General features: G+C 42.7%; 1 protein-coding gene and 1 non-coding gene across 4 annotated transcripts in view; one reads left to right on the forward strand and one right to left on the reverse strand.

The window, feature by feature from the left end:
• Nucleotides 1-4695: 4695 nt before the first annotated feature.
• Nucleotides 4696-14233, reverse strand: part of NUP133 (nucleoporin 133) — a 50908-nt gene continuing 41370 nt past the window's right edge. For 2 of the 3 annotated variants that reach the window (XM_019754781.2, XM_019754780.2), the window contains exons 22-26: nt 13076-13194; nt 11571-11651; nt 11064-11128; nt 9741-9829; nt 5565-5773 (exon numbers count right to left, since the gene is read on the reverse strand). In XM_019754781.2, the coding sequence (XP_019610340.2) occupies nt 5637-5773; nt 9741-9829; nt 11064-11128; nt 11571-11651; nt 13076-13194 (491 nt within the window). In that variant the 3' untranslated portion in view covers nt 5565-5636. Of the gene's footprint in view, nt 4786-5564; nt 5774-9740; nt 9830-11063; nt 11129-11570; nt 11652-13075; nt 13195-14233 lie in introns of those variants that run through there. The other variant, XM_074316422.1, reaches the window with a different exon arrangement.
• LOC141567995 (U6 spliceosomal RNA) lies at nt 6345-6451 on the forward strand. The gene has a single exon (XR_012491014.1). It is a non-coding gene; the product is annotated as a U6 spliceosomal RNA (small nuclear RNA).

The raw sequence follows: 14233 nt of genomic DNA on the forward strand, positions 1-14233 counted from the left end.
CGGACAGTTTTTCCTTCTGCGAAGGCTGAACAAACTCGTCTCTGTGCTTAGAGGGTGACCCCTCGCCAAGGCTGCGTCCTAGTCCACCCGGGAGACACCGCCCCTCAGAGCCTGGGAGCCCTGCTATTTATACCCCTGACACATGCCATATGCCTTTCACATTTTCTAGAAGCATTTGGATCTTCTCGTGGTAAGGTGGAGTGGGGGTCACAGCAGGTCATCCAGTTGGTGCCTGCCTCCCATTTCCCCCGGGACAAGAACAGTTGTAACCTTGCTGTGGAAGGCACCAGGAGAAACCCTTTTCTGGGATGAGCTGAGTGACATGGTTTCGGGGGTGGGGGGTACGTCAGTGAGGTGGTAGGAGCCACAATAGAATCATTCATCTTTCTATGTGCTTAAGTGTTCCCCCAATAGTTGCAATTCCCATTTGTAGTGGAACTTGGTACCTAGGACAGGTGTGGGATCTGAGCAATAGAAAGGCATACGCAACCCTCCTCTGTAGCCCACATCATGGCAGCATTTCCTAAAAGTGACCCAAGTCAATGACAAAATGAGGTCAGTATAGGGCCCACAGTGAGTTATGAAGGCTCAGGTAAAAGCTACCATGCTTTCACATTTAGCCTGTACAATTATTTCGATAATTCAGAGAGCTACCTCTTATTTTTAGTACCTGGTGTCCCGCCCTGTCAGTCGGTAGTGGAGACACTAGAAAAAACCTGGCAAATGCACCAGAGGTAACAATATAAGCTTATAATGTGGTCTTAAAGATAGGAAGAAATGTGCTGTCATTCACTCAATACCTAACAATTTGTTGACATTTTAAAGGGAATGGGACTGTTACTATTTTGCACAACTCTTGCTCTGTGTGACTCTTCTGCTATAGCAAGTTTTTCTAAGCTCAGAGTCTATTAAATTCAAACACACGCTAAAAGCTGTGAATGAAAAACTGACAGCTAAGTTTCATGTGCAAACCTTGGGAAGATGGGCCCTGAGAAAGGTGCAGACATCCACTCCCTCCTGGCAGCAGGGGCTCGCTTCCTCAGAGCTGTAGCCATGTGGCTGCTTCCAGTCAGGTCTGGTCTTGAATTCCCACTGGCTTAGGGAGCAGACCCAACAAGCAGGTGGAAAAGCCATCTCCATTGGCCTCGGCCTTTGGGGAACACACCAGTGCTCTCGCCCCATAAATAGGTTACTGCCTGCATATCCTTCTGGGACCTGTCACTATCAAAGGTCACTGTGAAGGGAATGCCTGCAGGAGCTCCTGCTTCTAAGTTTTCAGGTGCAGCCTCCGCTCTTGATACTGACAGGGCCCTTTGCTATGAGGCAGCAGTGTGCACATGCCTGCTGTGTCGTTGTCCCCTCCATCCTCATAGCTGTACACTCGTCTTGCTCAGTCTAAGCCTTCTATCAAGTTGCCTAGTAACTTAAATATGAATCAGTAAAACACTTGATATGCTTTCATGTTGTTCCCATTATCCTTCTAACTCTCCGGAGGTAAGTAAGATGGGTCCTATTCATTCCACTTTTAAAGGTGAGAAGGCCAAGACTCAGCCCGTAGCAATGAGGAAGGCCTCCTGGCAGCCCTCCTCTCCAGTGGTCAGGGCGGGAAGGGCTGCTCCTCTCTTCTTTTAATTTTCCCAACACTTGCTGCAGTTCTGGAAACATCCCCAAGGGAGCTTTTCCAACGGAAGGCAAAGGCACCTGCAACAAAGTCATGGCTTCACCTGTAAGTACCCTCTCAAACAGGGCAGTGAGGGCGCTGGCTGGCAGCACCCAGGCCCAGGTGCACACAGGACAGCTGTCCTCCTTGTTCTGAGCCACACACCTCGGTCAGGTGGCCCCAGGCAGTCAGGAGAGGGCTGAGATCTCCTGCTGCGGGCTTCTCGCTGGGCCTCCGGGCCACCGCTAGGGGCCTGACCATCCCTGTCCCCACCACCTTCTCACACCCATATGACGAGCTTGTGATAAGCTTGCCTGTCTGGTGTACCTCCCCTCGGACTGGCTGTGACCTTGGGCAGGAAGACAGCATTCTCAGCTGAGGACGCCATCTACTCCTTAAGATTGATTTGAAGGTGAAAACTAGGTAAGTCCTGGCGTGGAAGAAACTCTCCATGAATGGCGCAGTGTCTTTCTTCTAAGTGTTTGGAGTTGCTGAGTGGTGAGGTGGTAGGAGTGGTTAGTAAAGGACATTAAAAACCATTATAACTTCACCGAACACACAACATCACAAACCGGAAGAGTTAATGTCATTTTAAATGTATTTGGAGCGCACGAAGGTTGATTCTAGTATTAAAAGAAAAAACCCCAAACCCAAACCAATCCAAAACCATTAACCCAAGTGTTTTAAGATTGTTAATAGAGAGACGGGGCTGTTAAATAAATTATGGTACAGCCATATGGCCAAGTGCCACGCAGCCATTAAAAAATTGTACCTTGAATATTGAAAGCATGCATCCTCAAAGGGGGTCTCGGGGTAAAAAAATCTTAAATATCACAATGATTTGTGGCCTCCAAAGGCCACGGTCCATACAAAGATACAGTCTACCTGTGGTATTAAATTTTTACAGGAGGTGGGGGGGGGGGGCAGAGCCGTCAGGAAAACAACATCTAAAAAGGAAGAATGATAACAATGGCTCAGGAACACAGCAGGTCCTCGAATGACATTTATGACGTCGACGAGATCCCAAAGTAACTGAACTGTTACTAGTATCAATTAGCCTCTGTCAAAATTGGTTTCCTTACACATTATTTCACGGTAGTGCCAAGGACCTGTCAACGGTGAGTGAGGACTGATCATCCTGGATTAAGGTACACAGATATGCTCAGTGTCACATCAGTAGGAGGTCACAAAATATAAGAGCATGCACATTCCCACTCTGCGTTGTTTCAAAATGGCAGCTGAAGCTACTCCGGGCTGCGGGGATTAAATGGCTTTCTTTTCTTTCATATACTTTTTTTTTTTTTTTTTTAAGGTTTAACATTTTCTGTAGAATTTTTAAATTTTATAATTACACAGATTGTTTTTTAAAAATGTACTTTGGTATTTAGTGAGTAGATTTACATCGGAATAGTAAAGCTACTAAATGCCCAATAAAATATCCAGTAATGATCAGGTGAGGCTAAACGATTTAAATATTTGTGTATTTGTAGCTGTCAGCCTGAAAACGTGCAGTGTGTTGGATTAGAACAGAGTCAGAAGCAGGTCTGATGGCAGGATGTGCGCTTGGAAGCCCTGGCGGCACGCCAACTTCCACCCACCCTGCATGCTCTCCCGAGGAAAAATGAACCACAATCCAGTTTGTAAAGCTTCCTTTAAAAACAGAGTCCCTACAAAGAGGTACCAGTGGCTTCTCACCTTGGTTCTGTGTGTCTCAACATCTGTCACACACCGGTACACCCGCCCACTCCTCTCTGACACAAGAATACCCGCCCGCTCCTCCCTCTGATACAAGTACACCCGCCCGCTCCTCTCTACCTGATACACAGGTACACCCGCCTGCTCCTGACACAAGAACACCTGCTCACTCCTCCCTTTGATACAAGTACATCCACCCGCTCCTTTCTCTACCTGACACACAGGTACATCCCACCCACTCCTCTCTACCTGACACACAGGTACACCCGCCCGCTCCACTACCTGACACACAGGTACACCCGCCCGCTCCACTACCTGACACACAGGTACACCCCACCCGCTCTACTACCTGACACACAGGTACACCCGTCCGCTCCTCTCTCTACCTGACACACAGGTATACCCCACCCACTCCTCTACCTGACACACAGGTACACTCGCCCACTCCTCTCTACCTGACAGACAGGTACACCCCATCCACTCCTCTCTCTGACACACAGGTACACCTGCCTGCTCCTCTCTGACACACAGGTACACCCACCTGCTCCTCTCTCTGACACACAGGTACACCCACCGGCTCCTCTCTCTGACACACAGGTACACCCGCCGGCTCCTCTCTGACACACAGGTACACCCGCCCACTCCTCTGACACACAGGTACACCCACCGGCTCCTCTCTGACACACAGGTACACCCGCCGGCTCCTCTCTGACACACAGGTACACCCGCCGGCTCCTCTCTGACACACAGGTACACCCGCTGGCTCCTCTCTCTGACACACAGGTACACCCGCCCATTCCTCTCTGACACATAGGTACACCCGCCGGCTCCTCTCTCTGACACAGCCATAGTCTTCGACTCGGAGCCACAAACTGTCTTTCTGAACAACATTCAGACAAGTGAAAACAAAGACCTTTGCAAGACAGAAATGCCCCTTTCTTAGAAATGCTCACCTTTAAAACTTGTCATGATCAACACTCCATTTATCTAGAAATCAATGACTGTCTGATAAAGGCTATATTGTAAAGCAAATTTTTAAAAATTTTGGAGAGAAAATTATTTAAAATCTTGGTCCTAATTTCGCTTTTCCTCCTTCTTCCCGGCTGTCTGGCTCCTTAGAAGTCCTCACTATATTCCTAAGCTATGCCAACACGCAGGCTGCAAACAGAAGGGAGCAGGCTGGCAGTTCCCCTCCCTGGTGACTCGTGGAAGCAGCGTCCTCACTGACTTGTGAACAGAGGCCACTTCGAAGGAGCAGAGGGAGACGGCGCCGGCTGGATCTGAGACCAGAGTCTGGGCCCGTGGTGCAGTATTTAACTTTGACCTTCAGCTGCTGGAGCAAGATGATGAGTGCCCTCTCAACTGGGCGAAGATGGCAGTGCCAGCAGCTCTCTGTCCACACTCCGGTCTTTATTTAAAGCTGGATAAAACTGGGTAACGACGCTGGTCAAGGCAAGGAAGCACTGAGAACCACTACTTTTTAGTGAAACCAGCTGCAATAGTGAGAAAACATGCAGTGCTTTCTAGCATTACACATGCTTTATGTTAGCTCTCCACAAAGCTGGAGTTCGGTGTAAATCATCCTGGAAGTATAGTAAGCTGACTGAACCCCACACTAATGATGGTAACTAACGTTAATACTACAAACTTATTATATGGCAACTTATGGGTAGGCTAGAAAGCCACATAAATGTTTTATTTACTAAAATACTTTCATTACTACTCTATGGTTTATGCAGAAGTTTAAAATTTTCCCAGTGAATGAATCAGTCACCAAGCTCACATGATCTAGGCCCACTCTGTTTTGTCCTTTAGTCCCATAATTTAGCAAAACCTCAGCAGACACCTCCCACTAGCCCTCATCAAAACAGACCCCAAATGCTCCAGATCCCGTCAGCGTATGATATTCAGTCACGGCAACTACAGAGACAACCCAGGGCAATCCCGTCATTGTAGTTGCAGAAACTGAGGCCTACAAGTGACACGTGCACACAAGGAGCCAGAACTGGGACAAGCACTCCAGAACCCTGGGTACAGTGAGAGTGACAGGGTGCTGAGTACGGTGACAACTAATGAATTTCACATGGAAAAAAGGAGCAGAAAATACCACGTAACTAAAACCCCAGACCACTGCCATAAACCAGAGCAGCTTCCAAATAAAGAATAAAAACTCGGCAACACGTTATAAAACTGTACAGACTTCTAGATGTTTAAGGCCTAAAGTTTTTATAAGGACACGCTTATACAAATTTTCAGGAACTATGACGAGTTCTAGAAAAAGTTACATTTGTCTCTGGACGTAATACTCATAAGTTGCTTTCAAAACAAACTCAAAGTAAGGATTGGACGTCAGGCTCCCCAGCTGATCTGCATGAAGAAGGGCTTTCACCTCTGGCAGGTAGTCACTGAGCTGAATGCCTACAAACAAACAGAGTCAGGTTTTATGTTCATGAAACTATCAGATGCATTTGGATGATTGATGGTAAGAACACCTGTGCTGCTATTTAAACCATAATGTCACTCTGCTATTGGGAAACACTTTTACATTCCTTCCATGTATTACACACGCGCAGTCTAACACTCGGACATTCTTAGCACAGGCTGCTTGAGTGCTTTTCCCCCTAGTGGTGAAAACAGCCAATCTATTTAAAGTCTTTAATACCGGTAAGACCTGAAATATTTCATTTTTCTCCACTGCATAAGTCATTCATCCAACGTGCAAATTTTTAAATGAAAACAAGTATTTCAAACAATTATATATTCTCCTACCTGGGAAATGATTTAGGAGAAATACTTTCATGAAAACTAGCTACAATATCTCCAAACTCATTGAAGTTTAAATCTACAATTAGGGATGTGGGGGAATCATTTCATCAGTTCTCTACGGTGCCAGGAAGCCAGTGAGCACTGATTAAATGGGTTGTTTCAAATGAGAGCCGGGCTGTTACAAAAGGCTGTGCACAATTCTCATTTGATAAAGAAAACTGGAGTGCTCGCTTCGGCAGCACATATACTAAAATTGGAACGATACAGAGAAGATTAGCATGGCCCCTGCACAAGGATGACACGCAAATTCGTGAAGCGTTTCATATTTTAAAACAAAAGAAAACTGGAAGAAAAATTTTAAATTAATAAGGTAACATTTTATAATTTGTTACATTACCATAACGTTCTCAAAATCAAATACTGGGTTATTTTTTTTAACACTCTCAAAATGCTTAACACCATTTTTTGTACTTAACTGTAATACAATAAAAATCTGGATTAATAAATGTTACAAGGCTAAATCAAAATGATATATCATTTATGACAATTAACACACTTTCAACAGACTTTCTCTATGTTATTACTTGTGAAAATATCACATTAATTTCTAAAAGATCTATTCTCTAAAAGAAATTAAGAGCTTATTTGGCTTCTATTTGTACAGTCCAGACCTTCTGTGTGGACCTAATGTTTGATGGTTCCTTTCTCTTCTTTAGAGCAAAGGTCAAATGCCTGTGCAGGTCTGGCAGGTGTAGCATGAGGACAGGGCCTGGGGTCGTGGTGAACTTACACCTATAACCCATCCAAAGGGGGCAGCCCTCAGCTCCGCCAACTGTTTGTTAGTAAAGATTTCAGTCTGAGGTAGGCAAACTTTTGATTTTTAAGAGATGTCAGAAAATAATACTTTTGTAAGAACTCTTCTCAACTATTAAATGCTGGTGACTAATTAGAAGAATTTTAAGCTCCAGGTAATGATATGTCCATTTTACTCAGTATGTACATCAATAACATGAGAAAACAAACCGAAACGCTCCCTATGGACAATTTTAATATATCTGCATGCTGGATTTATTCCATCGGCTGAAGTAACTGTCAGCTGACAAGGCCTATGAAATAGAATGTGAGGGTACCTATCTCTCCAGCTTCAGAAACTATCCTTTAAAAACATTTATTAAAAAAAAAAAAAATTTACTATTGGGGCCAACTCCGAAGGCTGCCGGTTTGATTCCCACATGGGCCAGTGGGCTCTTAACCACAAGGTTGCCAGTTCAATTCCTGGAGTCCCGCAAGGTATGGTGGGCAGCACCCCCTGCAACTAAGATTGAACACGGCACCTTGAGCTGAGCTGCCGCTGAGCTCCCAGATGGCTCAGTTGGTTGGAGCGCATCCTCTTAACCACAAGGTTGCCGGTTCGACTCCCGCAAGGGATGGTGGGCAGCGCCCCCTGCAACTAGCAACTAGCCACAGCAACTGGACCTGGAGCTGAGTTGCGCCCTCCACAACTAAGACTGAACGGACAACAACTTGAAGCTGAACTGCACTCTCCACAACTAAGATTGAAAGGACAACTTGACTTGGAAAAAAGTCCTGGAAGTACACACCGTTCCCCAATAAAGTCCTGTTCCCCTTCCCCAATAAAATCTAAAAGAAACCCAAAAAAACATTTACTATTGTAAAGGGAAGTCTTGTTATTAAGAAGGTTCCAGAAATAAATGTTCTGGCTTGTTATGATGAATATATACTTATTTATTTATAAAATGATTTCTACTTGTATTTGTCCTTTTGTCCAAATTCAATAACTCTTTTTTGTAAAGTAATAATAACTCTTTTTTGAAAGTATCTTATAGATATTTTTAAAAAAGTATCTGATTCCTTCCCACCCATAATTTATAATCTAAGAACAGCAAAAGCTGCAAAGTCACCTTTAAATAGCACTAAATAATTAGCCACAATTCAGTTCTGTAGCACTTTTCCGAGAACTAACTTCATGGAAAGCATCAGACCTGGGTCCAAATGCTTTCTAACCATCTCTTAAGTTCAAATGGAGAATCTCCAACAGCACAGAGAAATCAAGCATATCTAGTTATTTCTTCAAATTCCAAATACAGAAAATAGAAACTCTTATAGATGTATCTTAGCTCTTTCTGAATTTCACATATTTTCAAGCAAAAGGTATTTTCTTTTGCTATATCCCTATCATTATTTTATATTTAATTTTCACTTATTTTTTGACAATGAAACGGCTGTCAATGTGGGGTGATCAAGTATCATTTTTCATCAATGAAAGTCCCGGTCAATTCTGAGCATGTTCAAAGTAATCTAGTCAAAAGAACTGCATTTCCAGGAGACTAAAAATCTGGAAAGTATGGAAGAAGTCAAAGTAGATGGGATCCAAATGGGAGTTTCTGGAACACAAACGCAGAATTGGCTTGTGTTCAACTCAGAACACTGGCTGGGGTGTGAGTTCCACGGTGCTTCCCTGAGGGCCCCTTCACTTCCCTTGGTTAAGCCGTGACGCTAAAATGGAGGACTGCAGAGCAGAATCTATTACAAGAGGAGCCTGGGACCACGAAGCTGTGAAATAATTCTGAACATTCAAAGACCAAGTGTTTATTGAGTGGCTACCATGTATCAGGCACTGGGTTGGGCACATTTTGTGTAGATTAAATAATGTATCTTGTAGTTATATGTATAGGTAGAAAAGTTTCAAATTGTGTAAATGGCAGCATGATGAATAAAATTCCACTAGAAGAACTGCTGAAATTACAATGGCTTTTTCATTGGTATTAAGAGAGTGTCCCTACATTTGAAAAGCTAGGTAAACACTAGGTTGGCCGGCTTTGCACACTGCCTGGATTTTGCATCACATATCTAGTAATTCTGTGATAAATATGAGTCACACTTGTTTTCATGTATAAAACATGCACAATCTCCCACCTCTGGTCTAACACTGTCCATATGTCAAGCTCTTAATATGAAAAGAGGTGAGGGAAGTACTGTCTAATTCACCTTTCCTTGAGAATAAGCATTTTATCGGTAAAAGCTTTTTTGTCTATTTGTGTCTTGATCAGTAAATGGAATTTTGCTCACTGTGTTAGGTACAAAACAAATGCAAAACACTCCCTTCTTTTCTCTTTTTATTTTGTTCCTAAAGAGATTTTAGAACGTTAATGTCCACAATGGATTTGTAAAAAAGAATCTGTAATTTCTTCTTACGTGTGGTATGGTCAGTTTAGTAGGAATATTCCCAAAAAGTTTACATCTCATTTCAAGTTTTCCATCTTCACAAAAGTTCATTGAAAAATCAAAGGAAATGGTTACTTCTATCATATATTTTCAGTGTCACGACCAACATGTGGATCCACCCCATCTGCCTGAGTCAGGCTCTGCCCAGGGCAGGCCCCCAGGACCAAGTGGATGGAGATTCCCCGTCCCCCCTCCCCTCACAACCCCCCAGCTGGAGGGGAGGGAAAAAGCCCTCCCTTTATTTTAAACAAATCTCTCTAATTCTGAGTATGACACTGTTGAATCTTAATCTGCCCAGCATTCGACCCATTATTCTAAGATTTCTAAAACTGAGGTGCGATGTTGTAAGTTTCAATATTTACACACCACTTACCATCTTTTAAAAGTTTCTGTAAGATTTTCACAAATATACTGTCTTTAGAGACTTCAATTGGATCATCTTTACCGTCTGAACTGGACCAACTAGAAAACAAAATCATTCTGATGTGAAAGTGAAATCATGGACATACTGAAAAAAATGACGTCTATTTCCTATTCTGGTTTTTGTTTTGATAGGGGTAGGCATGACCAATCTGAGTTTCGTGATTCTGTTTCATGTTATTTAAATAAGTAGCTTTAAATATTGACGGTACTTATAATCATTATCTTAGATACTAGATGCTACATTTCACCAAATATAACCAGCATGCATTTGATGTCAAAACCAAGTAGGGAGGTATATTTCCCAACAAAATTCTATCTATAAGTAATAAATCCAGCAAGGACCCCAAAGCATGATTTTTCAGAGCGCATTCTGTTTTCATGAAAGTAAAATGGCAACCAGTATCTGGTGCAACGTAAGTTTTCTTCATCTAATTGCCATGACCTACTGCTGAAACACAAACACACAGAACCACTGCTCTGTAGTAACCAGTGGGCATATCCCACACGATCAACAAAACGCCAGGAGCTCTAGTCAGACGACAGCACACGTTTTTATGATCAAGAAGGAGAATCAAGTAGGCAGAGCCGGATGCCTGAGAGGGTGCCCTCCGAGAGCAAATGTAACAATTTGAACTATCTGGGAGTGAGCAGAGGAAGAAATGCTTGAGTAAAAATAGTCCTACTGTCACTGCTCACCACCACAGGAAAAAGGATAACTGAGCAGAGAAGGCTTGGAGCACTCAAGTCATGCTCTCTTTAAAATTCATTTCCTGGAAACAATCCACCCCGAGAACTGACTATTCTCGTCTTTCTCTGCCACCGCCTAACACACCATTCCCGTGGATAAAAAACCTCCTCTGCAGGAAGGAGGGGAACATGGAGAAGAGGTCTCGATAACCCAGAGCGGGCTGATCCTCACAGTGTAACGACTGTTTATGAAAAACAGACGTAACACAACGTAGCCTCAAGTCTTGTTTGGCAGAACTGGCCCGACTTCTGTGAAAATAGGAACATAGGTATTTCTGTAAAAACTGACAGTCTAAATTTTAAAATCAAAAATAGAGATTTATTATACCAGTGGTCCTAAAACTTAAGCTATTCCTTCATTACTGAATGAAAAATTTAAGGTTAGTAACACAAACCACTACAACTGTCACAACATATCAGTGTGTCACAACACTATGAGGTTACAAAGCCACCTGGAGTATCCGACAGCATTTCTCAGGCACATCTTCCCCAAACCATACCTTAGATTCCCGCTCTTGGAACTTACTTATCTCTCTGAAGTGCTTTGCAAAGGATTTCCAGTTTTAGATCATTGATATTTACAGCTTCCTCCTTCACAACAAAACAAAAAATCCTTATTAAGTCCTGATTTTAATAAAACTTCCCTTTCTTTAAAACGTTAACACTACACAGAAGAGTAAGCCAATTAATAGCCATGAATTAGTTTCTGGTTCTTCTTTGATAATCCAATTTTGTCAGGAACCTTGGGAGAGTTAAGATTTTAAACGAGATAATGTAAAAGCCAACACTTGTTATATGTGCATGGAAAAGACATCTGGGAATGTGTCGCTTGACACATCTGGAAATGAAATCGCTTGACAGCTTTTCTGAAGAGCTGTACGTAACCCAAGAGTTAGGGGTGTCTGAACCAGACAGGCTTTTTTAATGACCATATTCATGACTGGCTAACAGAGTGACTGTTTCTGTATTCGGGTCTACAGAAAACTACGTGACTCTGGTACTTGCTGTGATCATCTCAAGTGAGTTTTCTTACCTCATCAATGTATTCCAGCAAGTCCAAAGCCTTCTTGAAATCATATTCATTAGCTCTTCTGTTTTCTTCACAGATATACAGCTATGGCAAGTAAAGATACTTAAGTACAGACAGAAGCAAGACCAGAGAAATTTATGGAGAAAAGAAGTCATTGTCTTTCAAGTAAGTTGTAGGTACTTTTGTAGTAAAGAACAGTATCACATAGGGAAATTACCGGCCGTCTACCTTACAATGAACTCTCTTTTGAAAGATGCATATGTCCAATCACTAATTAATTTGAATAACTTGGTATACATACTTTTAAAATGACAGCAAATTTATATTCTTATGTTCAAGATAGTATACACATTTCAGTATTCTTATAAGGGTACTCTTTGCAATAAATTGCTGCTCTTGCATTTTTAAAGCTGGCTAGAATGCTTTTGAAATGCTGCCCTTTCAAACAGTTTCAAAAATTGAGACAGATGATAAAGCATGAGTTGGTCTACAGTTTGCTTAAAAGGTAAGAAAACACACATCAATAGCTATCCTGGTTGTTAGATCATAGCTGACTGTATACTCATTTCTGTGTGCTTCAAATTTCATGTGATTTTGTAATCAGAAAAATACTTGGCTTAGTAAAAATATCAATTTGAATTTTTCCTATCATCTTTTCGTGACTATTTATAACACATTTCATTTTAAAAGACTGTATATAATCCTTTAACAGCAAAGATAATACTCAAACCATTTCAGAAAAAAGCTATCTACTTGTTTTCGTTGTCTTACAACACTTACAACACTTTATTTCATTGCTTCTGAGCATCCTTTTTCTCCACAATGCTCACATCTCTGAACTTGGAATGGGGTAAAATTGGTGATGTATCAGAATAAACTTGGCACTACTTTCTCCTTCTTTCTGACACATAAAATAACGGTGAGTCTTCCAAATGGCATCTTTGATTTTAAAATGCATGTGCTATATCAGGAGAGGCTGTTGTGAGCTCAATTATGGGAATCTGCTACTGATAACAGCTAAAATACTGGGGGTTTGGAATCATTCCCACTCTTTTTAGCACAATTAGAGCAAACCCAAGGTGATGCGATGGCAGAACTCTTGCATTTGAAATGTTTTCTGGAAAGGAGAGTAGGGTTGCAGCCACAAGTACACACACAAGCAGAGCTGTCTCGTCCGGCTGCAGCCCACAGCCCAGTGGTGCCCTCAGGAGTGGGTTACGTGGCAGAGGAGAAGGGTAAGGTTGGCACTTACAGGCTATTAGATCCAGGTCCTTAAGTCATTTTTCTTAAAGAGCCTGAAATGCATTTCATGGTGCATATAAGCATCTTTAGGAACAGGTGGAGGCCTGGGGAGGCGGGGCTTCTGGTAACTGGCGTCCAGCTCCCAAGCAGCTTCCAAACACTCATTCCGGGGGAGTTACCGGGAAGTAGGAGCTGCACTACATGGCCCAGAAACACTGAGGTTGTCGTGCGGCTAAGGAAGGGTGCAAGAGTTGGGACGCACTTACGCTGATGAGCTGAGGCGCAGTCAGGACCGGCATTGCGCTCAGGCTTAGCTGCTTCTCCTCTAGCAGTGCCTCAGGCAGCGTCTCCTGGTGCAGGAGGAAGCGTTCTTGCTCGGCCATTTCTAGAATTCAAAATCGGGGGCGGGGGGAGTTAACCTTCACTCCTGCTGTCATAAAACAAATCTGAATTAAAAAAAAAAAAGGAGTATCTCTGAAGGGAATCTCATCACAATTCAGTAATCTTAAAGAGTGTTATTAATTCTGCTTACTTTTTTTTTTTTTAAGGGTGGGGGTGAGGGAGGTGAGAAGATTAGGAAGCACAAATTGGTAGCCACAATATTGCCACGGGGATATGAATGGCAGTTTGGGGAATATAATCAATAATGTTGTAAAGATTTTGTAGGGGATCAGATGGACACTTGTCTTTTTAGGGAGGCCACTGCATAGATGGTGTAGATGCCTGACCACTGCAGTGTACACCTGAAGCTGAATAATATTGAATGTCAGCTATTATTTAATATATATAGTCACAGGATGTGGAGCACAGCATAGGGAATAGAGTCAATGGAATTGTAACAGCTATATATGATGTCAGAGGGGTAGTAGATTGAGGGAGAGGGGTTATCACTTTGTGAGGGGTGTAAATGTCTAACTATTACACTGTTTTATATACCTGAAACTAATAAAAAAATAATTCTGCTTATTCTTGATTCTTGATTATGTTAGAACATATTCATGGTTTGACCCAAGTTGTATGAATTATCACAGCAACCAGAAGTGGTTCCGAGGGGAGAGAAGAGGTAAGGAAATACACCCTACTGCCTGAAGCGGCAGAGCAGAAGGCTATTTTGTGAAGCACAGCCCCCCAAATCTGGGGTCTCAGGCCCATTTTATGGTAATTCAGTGAAGTCCTTCTTCCCACCAGACGTTCTAGTGTAGTTTCATTCACTAAAGGAAATGATCTTAAAAACCAACATGAATATATTCCAGGAAAAACAAAACCTGGACGATTATGAGCCCAACTTCTTACCGAGCCCAGGTTGACTTCTGCAGGATGAGGAGACAGGGGCCTGCCCTTGCCATGAACTACCCAGGCTGCAGCCCATAACCTCACTTGGCCCAGGAGAATGTGCCAGCTTGTAGGGAGAAAGGGTTGAGAAC

Source organism: Rhinolophus sinicus, linkage group LG12, assembly GCF_036562045.2.
Source record: "Rhinolophus sinicus isolate RSC01 linkage group LG12, ASM3656204v1, whole genome shotgun sequence".
Classification (NCBI taxonomy): Eukaryota; Metazoa; Chordata; class Mammalia; order Chiroptera; family Rhinolophidae; genus Rhinolophus; species Rhinolophus sinicus.